This window comes from Atheta coriaria, unplaced genomic scaffold, assembly GCF_025399875.1.
Source record: "Atheta coriaria isolate IRGN ID8LTWV9N9 unplaced genomic scaffold, Caltech_Dcor_3.1 hic_scaffold_2_pilon, whole genome shotgun sequence".
Taxonomy (NCBI): domain Eukaryota; kingdom Metazoa; phylum Arthropoda; class Insecta; order Coleoptera; family Staphylinidae; genus Dalotia; species Dalotia coriaria.
The window spans coordinates 794,692-816,853 of NW_027045444.1; the positions used below are offsets into that span (position 1 = coordinate 794,692).

Sequence of the window (22,162 nt, forward strand, 5' to 3'; positions counted from 1 at the left end):
AAATCTCAACCCATTCGCGTAGAAGCAATCATAATTCCATCCTCGTCCGTTTAGTTCTGATATAAAACTTACCCTTGGAATGCACCAGCGCCACGCATATCCTTGCCCATAATTTTGGCAAGCTCCTCCTGATAGATCTTGTAGACCTTCTCCTGAGGGATGTCATCGTTTTCATACTTTTTGAGGCGACGGTTCTGTGAGGAGTCTTTGCTGAACGGCGACAAACACTGACCATGCGGGGACTTGGAATCATCATTGCTGAAGCTATCCGGTTCCTGAACAGCATTCTTCATCTGCATGTGCTGGGCCTCAGTGAGGATATGCGCTAGGCGTTCATCGGTGAGATCCGCATCTGGCCGGGCACCAAATGGCGGCATCGCGCCCCCGCTGGATTCTTTGCCTGAGGACGAAAAATAATCTGTAATAAGATAGCAGAACATACCACCAATCAGCACGTCTTCAAAATCATCCTCTGACTACGAGACATGCGGTTTAGACTTAGATTAGAATGCGTAAGCTGTGTGACATCAACAATTATCAATCCAGATTAAATATTTTATCGTAAATCGTTTAGAAACCTATGAATTTTAGGTTTTTAGTTGTTAGACCCTTTTTTGGGTCTCATCAAACTTTAAAGACCAATAACTCTCGAACCGTAATAGCTATCAAAAAAATGTATTAAAATATTATGTTTGGGAGACAATAAACTATCAGATGCCGTTATTTAATTTAGGCATATTAAAAAAATTGTAAACGCGTGAAATAAGTGCTGGAGCTAAGAAATTTCGTTGAAACAAGAAGAAATCAAAGCGTGTGACAATCCGAGACGTCGTTTTGCCGTCTCAGAGCTCAGTGGTTTTTATCGCAGATACGATGATGTTTCGTGTTCTGATTCGTTTTGATTGTTGCCTCGAACTCATATGTGAACGCAAGCACATAATTGCTTGTCTTTCGAGCTGGTTTCCTCGATTTCTTTCCCGACGCGAACGCGCGCGCGCGCGTACTCCTCACCGATGTCTGCGGTGATTATTGTCATCTCTTCGTTGCATGTTCGCGTCGGTCATGGGAACATGCCCGAAGTAATATTGCACTCCGGCGACTTCAATCAAATGCCCATCAACGACGCGTATCGCATGATGTATCAAGACTCGATTTTAATGACAATTTTTAGATATTTTCTCTTCGGCACGCACGGAAAAATTATCGTGATCTAAGCAACGAAGCTGTTGGAGAATGATTCCAGTTATGGAATTAATTGCCTGAGCGTAATAAAATCGAAATGTCGAAATGTTTTCGGCGCAGAATGACAATATATTTGCTTATTGTTTAAGTTCGTCTTGCATCAGATTTGCGACACAATGCGATTTCGTTTTCGTTTCGTTCAATCCTCAAGCGCTAATGATGCAAAATTCGCACGGTCGCATTTTGCTTCTTCGCTCAAAACAATTGATAAATAAATTGAGCATTAAACATTGAAGTATTACAACAACCACTACGAAAAAATTACAAAATCGTACAGCGTAATGAATTAATAGTTTACACTTTAAACTCGTTTTTTTTTTAATTCTTTGTTTCATTTGATCGCATGTTAAACTATAAAAAACAACGCACGGTGGAAAATCAATGCAGCCGACAATCAAAAACGTCTGCAGACTGTTGTAGAGGAAAAAGAAACTTTAACGGTATTTTTACGGCGTGTTTGACGTTATCGGGGTGAAGGAAACGAATGACGAAAAATCGAATTTCGGACACATGCGATCCACACCGCGCACGAAACTTGTACCTACCAACCCTCCGCGTATTCACGGGTGGTGTGGGCGAAAAATAATGAAAGATTTTTACACGTGAACACGCAAACTGCACGAATACAACACGAGCGAAAGCTTCGATTATTTTATATTCAGTATTTCGCGATAATCACGACTCAATCAAAATGGCTGCCATATTTTCCCCTCCATCAATTGCGAGCGCAATAAAAACCAATAAAAACTTTTATTAGCGTATTCGATTCCGAACACTCACGCATGTCAGAGAATAATAAAACTAGCATGGCTTTGGCGCACCGAAAAAAGCGCACACACAAGATTCGAAATTAATTATCCACGAACCCGTAATTTTATACACATATTCGACATTGCGCATCGTGTGTTCTGCTCATAACTCTGTGTTCTTTTTTCATATTCATTTGGGAGACAGGAAGTGAATCATTCAATTCAATTCAATTTGTGTTCTTTTTTTTTTCGTTGGTAATAACCGAATTTAATACGCCAACACACAAAACCCATGCAGGCAACATGAAACAATAATATTAGTCGTGAAGACGCCGAATCGAAAAATTAACATTAAGACGAGAAGAAGTTTTTTAATTGCGCGCTCGAGTTAACATCAGCGCGCGCGATCTCGGAGTGCTCGCGCTCGCGCATGAATTATTAATTTTTAACGTTCGTAATAATGCGCCGGTTGCGTTATTCTTTCGATTTATCGTATCACATAATTCTGCGATTAATACCAGTTTCGAGTAATGCTTCTCTACGTTCCAGGTTGTTGTTTAAAGCTCATTGTTTAATTTTTGATGGTTTTTGATGCGTTTTTTTTTTCTTCAAGCAATTGTATAATTGCGATCGAGGCGATTCGGGGCTTGGGGCAATTAATTCTTGGTTTTCGGTGCCGATTCTCATAATGATAATTGTTTAAGGTAATGTATTAATATGCCATAATTAATTACAATGAAACCAAGCAAGGTTTTTAAAGTTTGGACAAAAAATGTTCAAGTTTATATAACTTCAATGATACTAATGCAATTAAAAAATTGTATTAAGATATTCTATTCAGAATTAGTTCATCTATAGAAGTTGGTTGAAAAAAAATTAAATTTTAAAATTTTAATTTTTCAACCCCTATAACTTTTCAACCCCTAATGTTATTAAAGTTTCCGATTCATAGTTTATTAAGGGCACTAAACCCTATTGATTTCCGTTTACAGAATTCAAAAATTCCAATTTTGATGTTTTCACCAAAAAATGGCCAAGGGCAGATCCCACGTGACTGGTTAAAGATATCAAAAAATTTCATTAAAATAAATTCATTTATATGAAAAACTGGACCTAATGCACCTATTAATTATTCACGGGCCCCAATTTTATGTTTGAATGTTTTGCAGAAAAAGCAGAAGCAAATTTCTGAAACTCACCTTTCTTTGGTATAAGCGACTTGAGAACCATGACAGCATGATCATCACAAGCCCACGCGTGCATCTTGCGATAACTATCCCTTCCCTTCTCAGTGAGTTTGTCCCATGGTTTGGGTTTCGACAGAAGTTCAGATACTGTACCCTGAGACAACCCCAGAATGTATTTGGCAAAAAGGCGCTGGCCAATATTGTGTATCGAAAGCAGTTCCCGAACTCTGCGTGATATGTGCAGCGTATCCAGGTTCTGATTGGCATATTTATCCATATTGTACCGCAACATTTCCTGGAGTTTAGCCTCCATGGGGTCACCCTTCGGGATCAAACTTTCGCCAAGTCGTGAGACCATACTACCAGGCGCAAGTCCAAGTTCCTCAGCATAGCGATAGGTGCGATGTGGGTCATCAAAGCGATAGGTGGGTTTGAGATCATCGGGTGCGCCTCCACTCGCCCGCAGGAAGTTCATATTGAGCATAGCGGCGGTGGCACTCGCCGCCATAGGTGGAAGGTTATTATTGCTCAGATGGTGATTGTTGTTGTCCTCTGGAGATTTAGGTCCACCATTGAGTGCGAGCGGTGATGGCTGCGCTTCCATGGGTTGTGGAGTGGATGCTGTTGACTTGGCGTCCGTATTGGCAGATGATAGCGAAGCGGGTGTAGTGGCGGGATGCGGGGTGGCCACCTGCGTCGGCGTTGGCGTCACGGATGGCGTCACCGAAGTTTTGGCGGCGACCGGTGGCGGCGGTGGCGAACGCGTTGGCGTTGCCGGTGTGACATCTGCAGATGAGGAGGAAATGAGTGAGGCGTCCAGCGAACGCCGCCATTTGGCGACAATCTCCTCGCCCAGCAGCACGCCGAACTGCTCGACATTCTGCATCCGGGCGGGGAGGGATGGTGGTAGTGTTAGGTGAGCGTCAAGATTGTTACCGAGGGGAGGTTTGGTCACACCTGGAAAAATTATGATTAGGAATGAGTGTGAATGTGTAAAAAAATTTTACGCAAAAACAAAAATAGGATCATATAGGATATAAAAACAACAAAAAACAGAATTCGGAGACTCAGAGAATGACGTTAATTAAATCAAGAACTAGCAAAGCGCGACGAGTACAGTTTTTGACTCTTAACTTAATTATGACGCAGATATTTATATTAATAAGGAATAAGAATACAATATTTTTGGACGGAGAAAAAAGAGCTAATCATCAAAGTTCATCACACAACACACTCACACACACATACACGAAGAAGAAATAAAAATACTCGCGATCGTCAGATATGATGTACGACTTCCTTTTTTCACGCCTCACCGCAATCGACCGACCAACCAAGCGAGGGAAGTATTTTTAATTCCTACTGAACTCTCCTACTGACTTAAGTCAAGTCCAGCAAAGTCATTAACTCAACTTAACTCAACTTCCCCTCTCGAATAAACCAGTAAATAATTAATACCAATTTGAATATTCAATTAGAAAACGAAACAATTGCGTTTCGTCTACATGACTTAACTTAAGTAACAAATTTTAAAATAATTTTTGAATTTCTTTCTGGTTTCTTGCTCAATAATTGTAATACTTCTATTGTTTTGTGTTCTTGTGTCGCAATCGACTAGTAGTAGGTAGTAAAAGAAGAAGAAGAAAAAAAACCAACAAGTTGTTTAAAATGTGTCGTCGCCCGTCGTTAAACGCGAAACGGCCGCGCAGAAAATTGCCATTGCGATGGAAATTATCGAGATCCAGTTCACAAGCCCGTGCGCACTCTGCACGTGGCGCAATCTGAACAAAACGAGCGAAACAATACAATGCCAATTGCGATTGCGTTCTGCTCGCAATAACTTTTTTCTATTTGTAGTTTCGTACAAGCAAATCAAATAAAAAATGAGAAAAATGAGTTGTGTGTGATCTTGGTAAGTGGGAATTTTCGGATAACCAGGATAATCCAGTGCTCGTATGAAGAAATTTACCTTCGGTGTCTGAGTTTGGCGAACTGCATCTTTCCTGTTGTTGTTGTTGTTGTTGTTGTTTGGAGCGTTCGATAAGAGCCTCGACGAGGTTAGCAGGTGATTTTTCGATGCCCACTATTTCCGTCCTTAATATACTGCAGAAAGATTAAAATTTCAAAATTCATCCAGATTTGTATTAATAGGTAATTTGATCCCCGATTTGTGACCAGATTTAATTAGTTTAACTAGGGTTGTTTTTAAGACTAACCTCAGTTCACGTTTGAGGTCATCATAGTCGCGCTGAGCGTCCAATTTGGTCTCGAGCCGCGCAATCAGCTGCCGCTTTTGCTCGAGCTGCTCCTCGAGACGTGAGATCTGCGACATGGAACTCGTGATGCTCACCTGCAGTCGTTGGACCTCTTCCAGCAGCTGTGTATTCTGTAACAATGGAAATAACATAAATTTTTGCTTTTGAAAAACTTTTCCGACTTTAACACCTTGTATATCACGTATTTATTGCTCCACAATTATAAAAATAGTACCATTGTAAAGATTATAAACTACACTTTTATATAAACATAAGAATGTTTATTTAAACATTTGTAATTGTTTGTAATATGTTTATAAAGGTTAAAAATGCTTTTAGAGAATTTTAAAATTTTGATCTTTTTTAACACACTGTATCTTATGATGTAGATAAGATGGATGCGTGGAATTCGCTTTGTTTAACAGAGAATTTTATCTAGTTTATAATCATATATTACTTGTTACATTTTGTAAATAGTAACATCACCCAAAATCTATTTTAAGTACTAAAATCATTATAGAAGTCAATTTAACATTTCATACTCCAACTTTAAACTCGAATAACTTTTAAACAAAAAGCGTTAACAAATTGTTGTTTTGACAAGTAAATACAAAATTTAATCAACTTTAATTTAATGTATATATCACAAAGATCCAGATAACAATAAGCTCTAAAAGCTTAAAAAAGCAAGAAAAAACAAAAATGACTCAGTTTGAAGCATTAGCATAGGCGAAGTTGAGTGCGAGTTCATTTAAATAATAACTTAAAACACTCAGCGGCGTGAAGCTGTTAAAATCCTTTCTTCAGCCGCGGCAAAGCCTCCCCCCTAATATTTCCCGGGTGAAAATTTGTATTTGTAATACGTATTGATAAATTACATTCAATATTTCTTAGTCAAGCTGCTCCTCGGCGCAAAAACGAAAGGGGGTATCGAAGTATTCCGTATCGAAGAATCGCAAAACGAGGGGTGGTTTTTGTACTTATACTCTAGCCGCCACTGCCGCCGCCGTAGCCGCCGAGGAGGAAACGGTTACTAACGGCCGACTAATAATTCATCTAAAATTCGGTTCGCAGCGCGCACTGCGTCGAAAACACAAGGCGCCGATCCAAAATGCGTTTTTTATTTCTCACAAAACAGCAAAAAAGAAAACAAAGCATCGCAGCAATCGCGGTATTTATACAATAATATCAAGGGTTGGCGAGAGATGATGGTGGAGGCGCGGAGCGCGAGGGTCGGATTAACAAAAAGGGTGATTTTTTGCGGTCCACCCTTCGTGCGTCCGTTAATTTGTAATATTTTATTTGTCGATAACAGAATTATAAGAAAAGCAAGGGAAAATTAAAATTAAAACACACAAACACAACAGAGGCAGCGGAAAATTCGATTTCGAAAATAAAAGAACTTCAAACGACAAAGGATTACATAAAAAAGGGTTAAAAATAGGTAGGCCTAAGGCGCGGAAAAAATTGACGCACAAACAAAATCAACTTACAGCCAGAAGTAGTCTCGTTTGTAGCTGAGCATCCATTGTGCACTCTGTCACTAATTGCAATGACTTAGCTAATGAGTAATTTAATCATCGTACAAACAGCACGCCGAATAAAAAATCATCCAGAGCGGTTGAATGTTGTACGTTTCGAGTCTCAATCTCGCGCGACTGACGATTGTTTGGCAAGACACGAATATATTATCAGGCATTATCATTATCGCTGATAAATAATCGTTACCACCTTTCTCCTTCAACTGGTGCTGGCGATGATTTTATTTGCGATGCGCGTCCTTATTTCGTTTTCCACGCTTTTCTCAGATTTCATCATGCGCCATCCGAGTTTATTAATAATGTCAACACAGCGTTAATTATCTATTAATCGCCCGGCGACGCTACGACGCTGTATATCTATGACAATTTTTATTACGCGTATGTAAATCGTGCGCGTGGAAAATCGTTCGTGTATTAGTTCTCGATTGCGCAAACCCTGGCGCTGAGATAATGATAATAACCGACGAATCAACAAATAAATGAATATCAACCGTAATGCGTCGCCTTCGCTGCCGCTGTAAATTATAATTATGTTTGTTCTTTTGGAAATGCGCACAATTCTCACCTATCTACCTGATTCGACGAAATTATGGCTCATAACTTTTACACCAATAGTGATACAATTCTAGAAAAAATACTGAAGGGTGCAGAATTTTATCTAATTTAATATTACGTTTAAATATTTATAGAAAATTGTTTTGTTTATTGTTAAAAAAATATTTTCAAAAAATTTGATTTTTTGAAAAAATGTTTAATTAACTTTGACACCCTGTATTTATTGTGCCAGGAGAGTTACAATCATAAAATATTCACCATCTGACAGATAATTTTATCTTGTTTCTATAAATGTATAATTTAAAGCTCTAGGAAAGCCCAAAACCTTTGAAATTTATTCAAAAAACAAATAAACCACAATTTTATTTCAATTTTTAGGTCTTTTTTAAGTGTATTAACTTAACCAAATTAATTTGATTTTGCCTTTATTTTGATATATAATTTAAGTATGTTAATAATTAATTTAATAAAATAATTAAGAAAAATTATGCAAAAAATATGTTTTTCTACGTTTTTTCTCAGAAAAATCGCTCCAATTTGAAAAATAATAACGTTTGATGGCTGTTTTTCCTAAATTGAGACGTACGACAAAATCGTGCAACTTTTCCACGTGACTTTCCCAATTAATGGATTAGGAAAGCATCTTCGACGGCTTAAAAGTTCGACATAACTTTGCGCCGTCTTGTGAAACATATTGAATCATTGATGTTCCGCTAAATTTGTTCCCCTTTTGTTGAGCCTGCGTACGTGTCACCTATACACACACCGGCTAAAACTAGAGCCGCCCCCGCCTCCTCTTAAATTCAGCGCGGAATCTTATCTCGGCTCGGTATAATTTCACTTTGTACGAATAACGTTTAATACCGACTTTGGCAGACGGAATCGTCGAAACGCGCTAATCCATCGACCGTTATAGATGTTATAGATGCGAACGGAACGACGGGGCGCTCGATCCACCTTTTAATACCACCGCCACGGCGAGGGGGTGGTGGAGGCGCGGCGGAACAACACGTCTCGCACAATTTGCGAAACGAATGTTGCACGAACGAAGACGCTGCGGAGAAACGGCGCTCGTTCGGCGGGTTATTGATTCTAAAATATTCCCGAACTACTAATTTAAATATTACATCTCGTATTTTACCCCAATCAGTCAAAGCCGCCGCCGTTACTCGCCGCCCCCCGCGGATGCCTACGTTATATCGATGCGAATCGAAGCGAAATGAGAGAACGAACGAGCGCGTCGAACTCCACTCGCGGATTCGAGGGGCTGGGGGGAGGAAACAACCCTTTACTTATCCACAGGGGTTGTATATGCGTCATACTACAAGAAATATCAAAATATCAAAAATTTATTGATTTTGAAATTTGGAAAATTTTTGCTACTTTTTAACACCCTGTAGATCCTAAACTATTAAAGGTAGGTTAATGCAGTAAATTTTATTAGATAGAGAATTTCATTAGCTTTAATAATATGTATAAATTATTACTTAAATACTATGTTATCATAGTGATATCTGTTAAAAAGTAACAAAAACACATTTGTTAAAATTTTAACAAAAAATTTCGTTAAGTTTAAACACGTTTTATGAGAACACCCTATGCGATACAATATTCTAGTTTTCATTATATTATAGGAAATTTATTCTAATTTAAAATGATGTATAACAATCAATAAAATAACAACTATTTCTTGAATTTATTATAACTTTTATAAGAAAAATGAAAAAAGTGATGAAAATTTAAGTAAATTTTGAAGAGTTTTATCATAACTGAAACACTCTCATGATGGTGTTCGAACCCCAATAATCAATAATTATGCCCTCTAGATGCGTATGCAAATGGTGCACCCTTCGCATCATCCCCCTTTCGGCGGCGCGCATTAGGCATCACGAATTAGTCAGTTTCAATAAAACTAAAAGATATCACGAGCGCGCAGCGATGAGACAAAAAGGCCGCGCCAGCCGACGCAACCCTTTCTTTCCGGCCACCGCTGCCGCCGCCGCCACCCCATGTGCATGTGTATCGCGCAAGGAGACTGGATTGATATAACTCATTCGCTCGTTTCGAGCGTTAGTTAGTTCGTTATCTGCGCGCCGACTAAGAAGGGGTTGCTATACAATCGAACCCTTGATTTTGTGTTTTTTTTTCGATTTTTGATTTTATGATTTATTTTTCCGAACTGGTTCTGAATGGCCAGACTTATTTTGCATCTGCGTGAGTTGGGGTGTGTGTGTGTGCATGGCGAGCGTAACTAAACACGTTAAAAAAGCTCAAAAAGCTCATGATATATTGATACGTAAGTGGCAGGCAGGTTCGTATGCAGAGACTGACCGGAGGGCAGCCGTGCACATAAGGGTAAGAAGGGGGTAAAAAAGAGAAGCGAGTTCTTTGGCGAGGGTCGGGGCCGCGCGCTAATATGTGATATTCGAAAATCGAGACGTCAGGGGTAGCGCAGTCGTCGCGGTAACCGGGCGAGATATGAGAAGGGTTAAAAAGGAAAAGTGCGTTTTCGGCCCTTTTTCTCTCTTTGCGCGAACATGTCTGCATCCCAATATGTGTGTGTGTGTGGAGGCGCCGGGGGATGAGGGTTCGAAAATAATATTCGCGTTAATATGCGACAGGCCGGCAATAGGAAATCATTTTCAAGGGGTTGTTTTCTGGGATTTTAAAATTTCACGATGATGTGCTTTTCCGACTTTTCACTTCGCCTCCCCCGAAGGTGCGGGAAAAAGGGTTAACCCCAATGGACCGACCTTGCCGAATCATCATCATCAACATGCGTCCAGCCGCGCGTCGTAAAAGAGGAATTATCGATTCGGTGTCTCGCGGAAAACCACCCTCTGGACGCTCGGGGAAGGAACCGCAATTCGATGGTCTTTTTACAATCCCCAACATTATCAAAAAGTCACTCAAATCGCTTTTATTTCGGATCGACACGCCATTTTCGCCCAAGTTTACCACCTCGTAAAATACGAACTAGGAATGATAATCATAAAATATTCATGTCAGCATAATAAACCAAGCTTTAGCTTTAATTTCATCAGTAATTATTACTAATAAAATATTTAGAACATATATAAAATTAGAAACAAATTTATTTTGTTTTTCGAATAAATTTCGAAAAGTCAACTTTTTAAACCCCTGTAGAATCTAAACTAATCACTAGAAATTGACCAAATAATTTTTTTATACTAGATAATTAAGGTGGTTTTATAGTGCAGTAATTATTTTTAATTTTATACAGAGTGTTTCGTAATTAAAAATAAAATACTAAACAAAAGTAATGAGTAACTTTAACACCCTGTAACTTAACAACTAATATCACTACATAATTGTATTATACACTATTTTATAGATAATTTATTTAGCTTTAATTTAAGCTATAATACAACAATATTCAACAAGATGTTTCAAAAATATTCCAAAAATAAACCAAAATTTCATTTTGATGAGCACTTTCACACGAAACTTTTCCAACTTTAACAGCGTATAAAACCGTAACAAAGTGCAGGAAAGTTATCGCGCATTCATAATTCGCACGTGAAATTTATTCTAGTTTCAATTAATACTAATGAAAGCGTAATGCAAGTAATGTAAGCCGCGCCGATGGCGTAAACAATGGCTCGCCGGGTCTTCTTTCGACTTGGTCTCTCGTCTCTCGCCTCTCATATTCGCGTTTTGTCTGATCCGCTTTAGACGCTCTCAGCCCCCATCCACCCCCGAGTCTATTTTATGCGTAGATATTTACATTTGCATTCACGTCCCTTTCGCAACCCTTTCGTTCGCTCGCCGTATGCCGCAGCTTCGATGTATAGATAAAGTATTTTGTCAATGCCTACACAAACTCCACGCGGGGAGTAAAAGGAGGCGGCTGAAGGGATGATGCAACCAAGTTATGCGAAAATGAATAATAAACTTAGAAGAGACGTATTTGACGTTCGTTTTCTTCGTCGTAGAGGAGTCGATATTTGTTCATTGAATCCGAATTTCTCATTTGACGACGAAAAGGATTAAATCAACTGTATAAACATCTTGAAATTAATATCAATCACTGAAATATTGTTTGGGTAAAAAATTGATTGCAAGAGAAAAAATTTCAATTAGGATATTGAAACTTTTTATGTGTGTTTTCCCATCAACATTATCTTAGAGCTTTTTCAAGAGCAAAGCACATACTCCAATCTCGACGCGCTCGAACAGAAAAAAAGAGAAATAAGCCCGCAAGGCGAATGTGCAAATGAATAATCACGACTTTTCTTTCACGTCTGAGGGGGGCGGCCGGAGAGCTTTCGTTTCGCCCATGGTTCAATGAAAGTGCATTTTCTCAATGCGCGTGTGTGAGTTTTAATTCGCCACTAGCGTTAGCAGCGAACCCCTTTTCTGAAATCGCCGCCGTACAGATGTGTACAGCCGCCACCCCCGCAACCGCCAGTGTATGAAAAGCTCGAGATGAATATGCAAATCAATCGATATTGCTCAGACTTAGCTGGTATCACTCTAATTGTCAGTTCTGATGAGTAGCGCGAGGGTGGAAACACTTGGGGGTGGGGTGAATCTAAGCCGCGCTCACCCCGCAATGCAATAATATACATAGTGTTTCAAAAAAATCATAATTTACAACAAAAAATGCAATTTTAAAATTTTGAAAAAACTTTTTTATGTTTAACACCCTGTCACTTTTAAATCTATAACTATAAATTTATAAAACTTTTTGCATATGGTAGAGAATTTAATTATCTTTAAAATGATATATAACATGATATAAAATACTTTGTGGAACATAAAAAAAAATAATGTTTTGTGAAAAAAATCTTTTTGAAAAATTTTCAAAAAATATGTTTAAACATCAATAACTCCTAAACAAAAAAAGATAACAATAACAAAATTTCAGTGTTAATAGATAATTTAATCTTCTATATTATAAAATTTAAACAAATAAATTCCACCGAACCAAAAATTATTTATCCGAGTTTAAGTTGAGTGAAATTATGGGTGGTCGATAAATTCGCGCAAAACATCAGGTTATTGACGCGAAATCTAGCGAAAAGTTATCGAAAAGGGTTGGTGAATGCAAAGACGCCACACAACATGTGTGCATCTCATGACGTGGTGGGGGCGGCCTTCGGGGATGGAGCGGTTAGCTGGGCTAAAGGGGTGTCTGAATGATATAGACAGATAGAGTATAGATGGGAAGCGATAGATAGGAATAACGCCTGAAATGACTCTCTCCTCTTCACGTCTCTTTCGCGCATCTTCCTGTAGCACCGGGGGGAATAGTGGATGCGCCGGGCGGAAAGGGTGAAATGTATCGTCAACGCTCTCGCGCGCAAAACGGAATAGATGCCAAATCATTTACTTATCGAAACAGTTGCGGCGTTGCCAAAACTTTACACTGCACCATACGCGGATAAAAAAACATAATCAAATTTTGCATACATTAAATGTAAATATTTCGATGGCGGAAAAAATTACACACGTTTATTGTATTGTGAGACATTAGTGATTCCTGGAATCGAACTAATCACACTTAAATACTTCACTACTCGCGGATCTCATCATGCGTGAGATTCATATACAGTGTGTCCTTGTGAGTAGTAGTGCAGTTCGTCGATTGGGTTTTTTTTTTATTTCAAACTTTTGTTGTTCAGGTGCTCTCTCGCGCTTGTTGTTGTTGTTGGCTCATTTGCAATGACTGATTGTCCATGTTCCCATCACGCTACGATGCGCACCACTAACTCGCGCCTTCTTCGGACGAGTGCGCGGCCGCGCATCGACGAGAGCGATATCAAAACACACACAGGTTTCAAATCAAAAAACGTAAACAATCGAAAATGCGCCCGAAAAAATCAACAACGAACGCGTTCTTAACTCGACCGCAAAGCCACAAATTAATTACCGCCGGTTGACGTCATAATTTTATTCGATTTTGATTATTTTTTATTTTTTATCCAGGATGTTCCCACGTTGGGCTAGACAGTGAATTTTTTGACGAGATAATCATTTTTGATGCATTTTAGGTCAACAATTGAAGATAAAATTTTTGGTTAACTTTAACACCCTGTAACTTTTTATTAAATGCACCCTGTATAACAAGACTAGTATCATTTTATAGGAAATTTAATTTTCTTTTAGATGATGTATCATTTTAATCATTTTTATTAATTTATTTAATAGAAAATTGAGTTTAAAATAAAAAATGAATTTTGAAAATTAAAAAAAAAAGTTCTACTTTGACACCGAATAACTTTTGAACTAAAATTTATTTTTGAAATTTGTTTGAACTATAATATAGATAATTTAATTGTGAATAATTTGATATAAATATATTTTGATTCTCCACTGTGTATAATACTATTATCCGCTCTAGAAACAAAAATCGTTTATTTTTGTCTCGTCTAAACTTCGATTCTGTAACAAACCAAAGCTTAATTGGCATTACAGACAAGACAAGCTGCAGAAATCGTGTTTGCAATAGCAAACAGCATCACGTGCGTCCCGGTGGCGTCTGAGCCATCGACAGCCCCCGATACACCCACCCCTCGCCGCTCCTGCCATTCGACGATTTACTACCCAAGATGAAATTCACCTTCACTCGCCCCGGAGTTGTATCCATTTAGCGTTTGAGGAAAGGATTGACATCGCATGTGTATGCGAGATGGAGCAATTATGCGTGCAACGGGCGCGGCCATTTTGATTCAATCTATCGGGATGACACTCCGGGGGATTTCGCCCTCGAGGCGCGCGCCTCGGCGGTAAGAATAAGGTCGTGCACCGCGATCTTAATTCGTTTTAAGACGGCATCACACGCCGAGCGCGGATCGGCGAAAGAAGGAAGCGGGAATAATGAAGCGGCAGGAACGCAATGAAAAACAAAGAAACACGGCTGTGGGAGGGGTGGAAATGCGGAAAACGCGCAGAGGGAAACAATCGTCGTGTCTAATCTCTTACACGCAACAAGGCCTACACGCAAAATTAAAATATTTTCTTATTGATTTGCGAAATTTTTGGAGATATTCTAAAGCTTATAACTTTTAAACAATACAATATAAACAAATAATTTAAACAACATTATGTGGGGAATTTATCAGGCTTTAAATTATTGTTATAAAATTTGTTATTATACTGAGGGTTTCGTGAATATTCACGTTTTAATGAAGAAAAGCAAATTAAAATTCGAAAAAATTTACCGTTTTAATTACTTTATAACTTTTAAAATAAAAGTGATAACAAAATTTTGTAAAAGCCAAAACCTCCCAAAATTAACCTATTTTAATATTATATATCACAATGTGTATATTATACAGTGTGTTTAGCTGTACCATTAAAAATATAACAAAAATGCTTTAAATTTTCGGTTTATCGCAATTTATGTCAACTTTAACTGCCTGTAGACAATAAACAAATTGATAGATATTGTTGAAACTTTCAAATTGGATGCTCAGTGAATATGCCTGTCGATCACAAGTTATTTCATTGTAACATCACAATGATTTCGCCAGTTATCGCTAAAATTGTAAAACAAAGAAGTATTGAGTAACAACGTCGCATTCGTCGATTATTGAATGATTGCACGATGACACAGAACAATCGTTGACAATGTCGAAAAAAACATTTACGTAACCGAGCGCTACCGCCGCGAGTTGATTAACTTTTGATTAGTTTAATTACCGGCGCGTTTTCTATTCTTCCATTGTGTTTGAGCGCCGATAGATTCCGATGTACATAAATTAGCGCAATGTTGCATTAATAACGCCGACGATGGCATATTTAACATTTCGGCTGGCATGGCCATAACGAAATTAAATTTCCGAAGGGAAGTGGGGGTGTAGGAGATCCTTGTCGTCCTTGGTTGGCTTGGTTGTCTTGCTCTCAATTAAAATAATTGAAACATTGATATTTTCTAATTGGACCGTTGATATTTCGACCGCGCGCTCGAGCCGATTTTAAATGGGAATCGGAGGGTGGCGCACGCCGAGTGTGTATCATCGTGGGGGTGGTTTGGTGGAGGCGCTCGGGAGTTTTATCAGCGCGTCATTAGTCGGCTGGGATATTCTTCGAATTCGTCGGCGGTGCTCGCTTCATTAATGCCATTGCTACGGGTAATAAAATTACAACTCTTAGGGGGGTCTCACTGACTGACTGGGGGCGGCAGGCGGGCGGTGGAAGCGACGCGGATGCACGCGAATTATCTATTGCTAATACTCGATCTCGGCGTCGAGATTGAGAGCGCTAATGCACGCACATAAAGCTCGGGAGCGAGCGATGAGATGATAAAAAATCATTGCCGAATTAGAATTAAAAGCGAAACGACCAGTGCTCTCGTGGGAGGCGGCGCTTCGTCGGGGGGATCGCAAGCCGAAATTGCGAATCTCGAATTGGGAATTTTCGAATGCGCATTACGCCCGAACGCATCGACGACTGTTTATGAAACTCGGCAATTTTATACCGAATTTAATACCCTATCAATTTCACAGAAGATTATCCCGATACAATTTAAACTTTTTACTTTATAATTAAAAATCACTTTAAAAACATCAAAAATATTGCCAAAACCAAAATGATTTTTCTTATTATTTTAAAATTATAGCTAAACACACTGTATATTATAAACATTGTTATATATCAATTTAAAGTGCATTAAATTCCTCAAAGTTTGACTCGAACCAAATGTTGTTATCATGTTTAGTTTAAAAGTTATCACGAGTTGAATATGCAGTAAACTTTAAAAATAGAAAAAATTTTGATTTGTTTTATAAAAACACGAATATTTTATAAACAATGTATGATATCTTATATTGTTACACCTACTTTTAAAGCCAGATAAATTTTACACAATAATCAACAATTATTATTTATTTATATTAATTTGTTCAAAAGTTACAGGGTCTTGAATAAACATCAAAATTTTAACTCAATTTTTTGTAAAATGTTTTTCAAAAGTTAATAACTATTAAAATAATTATTAGATTTGATTTATCTGCACGTCAAATAAAACATAAATAATCAAACTATCAATACACCAAGTTTGAAAACATTATGTAAATAACTTTGAAAGTTATTCAACGTCAAAATTGAAGTCAAAATTTGTTCTTGAGAAACCATTTATTGTTCACTTTTCTATATATACCTCAACAAGCAAAAATCCAATAAACACAATTCAAGTGTCTATTTATAGTCTGATAAATTCTAGACAATGATGGTAAGTTTCATCAAAATTGACCTTGCGACGCGCGCTCAAAGTCACCGGTTAATTTTCACCGCTTGGATGGGTCTTTTGTGAAAAATTTTTCGAAAATCGGCGCAAAGAGACACATAACGTGCGTGTAATCGCTCAAATTTCCATGTAATAAGTCGCACAGGTGAGTTGAGGGGGGCATCGAATTATCAATTGTGATTCGTAATAAGCGAGGTCACGGATGGCTGCCGCCCGATAAAATGCGGCGAGTCTATATTGTGCGCGTGCATTTACGCATGACCCTGTAGAGTAAGAAATGTATAAACTCATTAAATCATTTATTGCGACCACACATCTATACACGCCACGCACGCTACGCTCGAGTGAGGAATAATATCTCCCCACGAGCGTGTTTTTGATCGAAAACCGGAATCACACCGGAGTAACTGACGTCCAAGTCGGATTCACCTTGAATCAATTTACGCAAAAAAAAAGATTTATTATTTTCGTTTTCGTTTTTTTGCACGCCTGGTCGTACATGAATTTATTAGCCGGATGTGGGTTTTATTTTGCGGATACAAAAGTGTAGATTCCGGGGTTGTTCGACACTTGGAGGCGCCGGGCATGCTAAAAATGACTAATGTGCAAATTTATATGCCAATTAAAATTCCCGGGGTTGCGAGGTTTGGACGTTCAGATAAGATATCGCACCCTTGGAGTTGTTGTTTCACCCTTTTGTTTTTTCCCTGCATGTAAAACGAAAGTGAAAAATCAATTGTTTCCATTTTGCAGGACAACGGCCGCAATTGATATGCAAATCGGTTCATATTTTGACCCCATGTACTCAAATACATACTCTTTCATTTGTTAAAAAAATCAATAAAAATATTAAATATTTTAAAAGTTATTCAATGTTAAAATTCATTTAAAAAATTAAACACTAAAAATTCATCACGTTACATTTTTCTTAATAACTCAAACAATTTTTAATATAAATCATTGATTTAATTTTAGTTTTATAGCCAGATAAATTTTACACATGATCACAAAATTTGATTAAATTACAACCAGTAGTACTAAAACTACGCGACCTCAAACACAATGAAATATTTCCGAATGGCGGAGGAGCCGAAAAGGGAAAGAAGCGACCCGAAGAGAAAACAAACGAGTGCCGCGCAGCTTTAGGGCTGGCTGGAGCTTGGCTCGTAGTACACTGTACACACCATCAAAAGTCCCTTCTTATTATTGAACATGCAAATCAGTTTTAACTAGATTATATTCAGACGTGTGCGCGCACGTCGCGCCGCTGTTGTTGTCTTCTTAATGTCTCTCTTTCCCCATTGCGCGCCCCGCGACTAACCCTCGTTAAAATAGAATCGCAGTGGAGAAAATAAATTTGCCGATACTTATTACGACGCGGCTTTGCCATTTTATTTAATTATCTGTATGTAGTCACGACGCAAATGTGCGAATTGGATCGATAACGAATTTCAAACCAAATCTAGTTAAGTTTTTAGTGTGTAACTTCCAAAATATTGGATGAAATTAAATGAAAATTTGTACATTAATAAAAGATATTATTTTACATCCGTGTACAAAATTATATAAATTTTAATTAATTAGTTTTTGTTTTATAAGCATTTTATGATAAATTTTCGAGAAAAAATATTTTTTTACTAAAAACGTTATAATTGCTAAAATAATATTTGAAACACCTTGTATTTTTGTATTTAGAAATATAATTAAACTAACTATAACCATGCCAAATTTTATTAAATTCGATCAAATAGTTTAAAAGTTATTGATGATTTAGTAACTTACCGAAAAAATCTTGCGAATTTTTAACTAACTCGTGTGCGAATCGATGTGAAACTAAATAAAAATTCATTCCATCAATCGAATTCTAATTTTAATTAGCGTAACTGTTCAATAAGTCCGAGACCACAAGGAAGCCACGATAACCCGCCGGCTTATCGCTTATTAATTATTGAAATTATACAATCGCCGATTAAAAATCACGCTGCTGAAACGCGAATTGCCAGTTGACATTGATTATATCGACCGCAATATTTACGAAACGTCGTCAATAAATCACCAATCAAGATTAGCCGGCTAACCGAAACAATAAATGGTTTGCGGTCATCGTCGTCGCGTCCACAAGTCAAAAAATCGTTTTCGACATTCGACATTTTCCTGTGTTTTGCCCGTGCGGCGGCGATATTTTCGTCTCGATACTATAAATACGATTAACGTGCCCACCGCAGGCGTGCCCCCTCGACATATTTGTGTTGAATGTCGTCGAAATCGGTGAGAATCGCAATGATGCGACGAAAGTTAATGTAAAATGTGATTAAATGCAATATCAGCCAAAATCAGAAAAATTTTCGAAATGCGGAGTATTTTTGTGGACGCTGTGAAGGCAGCGCGCGCTTGGAGCATTAATATATAATAATAGTCGATACAAATATAGATTTCAATAAAGAAAGCAATTTATAAGCGCGTCGAACGCTCGCACGAGATCTGTTTGCTCATCGTTTTGTGTGTCGCAAAGGTATTCCGAGCAACAGATGTGGATTTAGAGAAAAATATTTAACTACATTTGTAACAGCAACTTTGCGACGCGATTGTGGACAAACTATTAGAGATAAACAATTTCTGTTTTGACCAGTTTAAAGATTATATTATCTAGTATAATTATTGTTAATTTCGTTTAGTTATATACAGTGTGTTAGGAGATATTATGGTTTAAAAAAAGTGAAATATTTTTACAAAAAATATAAAAATAATTATTTAATTGCTAATTACTCGTAAACTAATAAGGTCAGCTGACCCAAATTTTATCGCTAGATGTATAATTTAGTCCTTTATAATGTGACAAATTTTCATTTATATCTATACATTAGTTTTTAATTATTGTAATTTAAAGAAGTTTTCACATTTTTATCACTTTTTTTCTAAAACTCGTTTTGCGACGAATGTACAATTTACATTTTTTTAATAATACACCATATTAAAGATAGATAATCACAGTATCTATGTTGTAAATGACAAAAAATTCCAACAATAACTTTAGAAGTTGGGCGTCTCTAAAGTTGAGATTAAGTCTGTAGCACGGTTCTGAGTCTCACGATAGTGGGAGCAAGCAGGAAGGCAAATAAATGCATCAAGTAGGAGGAGAGATACGCTCGCGATTATTTTAAGTACGTCGCGCAGCAAATTAAAGTCTCAAAACGACAAATACCGCACGTCGGTGTTTGGACGTGCAAAAAAATACCGCGCCAGACGTACACCTTACAGTCTGCCAAAAAGCCAACAAATCTCATACCTACTCAACGCATTTGACAATTGCATCTCTAATGCAGCTCAGAACACACTGTATAATTAAGTATTGCATAGAGTGGTAGCACTCGCACTCGCGTCGCACAAGTGAGCGAGCATTGTTTATTTTGGCCGCGGCAGTGAGCAAGCAGTGAGCACGGCGAAGTTAGTTATTATCTCCTGCTCGACGACGCCGATAATTCAAATCTAATGAAGCTGCTCGCCTGCCCGCCTGCACCACGGTGTGCGTAGGGAAACAATCAGGAAACTGCTCGACGCACGCGTTCGACGCGACTCCCACACGAGGTGAATCGCTCGCGTGCTTTATAGAGAGGTAGATCTTGTTCGAAAACAGCTTTTCCGACGAGCGCGTGCACGAAAATAGTTTTAATTTCACCTCGACGGCGGGCGGAGGACCGAACAATAACAGAAATAGCATTTCGATGCGGTTTGATACATTTTTTACATCATTTTTCAAAAATGCGGACAAATACTTTTGTCCAATTTCAACATCAAATATCTTTTAAACTAATTGAGATAAACACAAACGGTTTTCACAGTTTGATAAAGAATTTAATTGTGTATAACCGTGGTTAATTTCAATAATGTATCTTTAAACAATTTTACGTTATGGACATAAAAGGGAAATAAATCATATTTCAAGTTGACGCTTGCGCACCAAGTCACTAAATTATTAATAACTTTAGTAATAATAAACATTTTACAATAAATCTTCCGCCCATATATAGTCAAATAAATTCTTTATCTGCGTACAAAATTTGAGACATTTCCGCCTGTTACTTCGAAAGTTACGTGCCCATAAACTGAAAATTCATAAATTCATCACTTTGTCATCAACTCACTAAACTGTTAATAACTTTAATAATACTCAAAAATTTTGACTGAATCTTTCACCCATCTACACCCAGATAAACTCTTTATGCACACCTAAAAATTTACAAATTTCCACCGATTAGTTTCAAAGTTATACGCGAATGAACAGCGCAACGCATGCCTAGTGAAACGAAATGAAATTTCTTTGTTTCGCGCATTTCGCCGTATAAATACACCGCTCGCGCGCGGAAACAAAACAAAACAAGAAAAATGATTGTGCACGCATGGACGCCCAGTGGATTCTGCATAATAATGCGTTATCTGGTGTCAACATCGCGAATTATCAACAGAAACATACGCATTCAATACGTTCGTGTTCGATTTGTTTCGCTCGGTCAATAAATGCGTCGATGGCCGCCGCACGAAAATAACAAAAGCGACGATAAGTGCTGTGGCGATAAGAAAACTTCCGTTTCCGCTTCGGGCGAAAAAACACAACATAGTATACTCGTACATGTGTATTGTTGACGATATCAAATTGCAGTCCGAAGACAATGAACTCGTCGATGAATTCGGTGATGATAAAACTAGTGAAATACTCGATTTTATTCTGAATCATCGTTTCAAGTTCATTGCCTTTGAGTTTTCCAATTTTCCGTTAAGCCGCTTACAAGTTTCGCGACAATTTAATTCGATTCCGTGAGTTTTGATCGCGAACTCGTTTACATCCGGCTAAGCTGCTAAGAAAAATCAGTAATTAAGCCTCTCTTAAGGGAACGTGAACCACCCCTTTTTAAGGACCCTTTTGGCACGTGTCGAAATTCGCACACAGTTTATTTTGATTCACGACTTACCTCTTTTTCTTTGGCAGCGATTTCATTCTCGTAAGCGTTGCGTTCCATCTCTTTGTGGTACGCTTCGTTGTTGTGCGTGGGCGTCGAAGGAGCGGTGGCGGCGCTTGAGCTGTCCTTCGCCGACGGGCCGGTGGCGAGCTGCTCCTTGAGCGTCGACACTTCCTTTTCAGCCAGCGTGGCTCTCTAGAAACAGCAAAAACAAAAGATTAACTTGGAAACTTGCAGTTGTGGTAAAATTAGTACAATGAGTTATAAAAAGTGTGATAACTTTTTAACGCAAAGGTATTTTATGATAATATTATAGGATATGATTAATGATTAGATTATTTATAAGTATGCAAAATTTTGTTAAGTTTTAATCAATAGTTTAGTAATTATTGGGGTTTAAAGTTGATGAAATATTTTCGTAATTTTTTAATTTTTATTTTGCAATTCATTACAAAATAATTAAT

General features: G+C 37.8%; 1 protein-coding gene across 6 annotated transcripts in view; it reads right to left on the minus strand.

Annotated features, from left to right (window-relative positions):
- Positions 1-22,162, minus strand: part of LOC135800913 (homeobox protein cut) — a 45,015-nt gene that overhangs the window by 5,495 nt on the left and 17,358 nt on the right. For 3 of the 6 annotated variants that reach the window (XM_065314261.1, XM_065314246.1, XM_065314267.1), the window contains 5 exons: positions 21,711-21,893; positions 5,395-5,564; positions 5,148-5,281; positions 3,191-4,135; positions 73-418 (listed from right to left, as the gene is read on the minus strand). In XM_065314261.1, the coding sequence (XP_065170333.1) occupies positions 73-418; positions 3,191-4,135; positions 5,148-5,281; positions 5,395-5,564; positions 21,711-21,893 (1,778 nt within the window). Of the gene's footprint in view, positions 1-72; positions 419-3,190; positions 4,136-5,147; positions 5,282-5,394; positions 5,565-6,926; positions 7,065-21,710; positions 21,894-22,162 lie in introns of those variants that run through there. The other 3 variants (XM_065314274.1, XM_065314256.1, XM_065314284.1) reach the window with 3 other exon arrangements.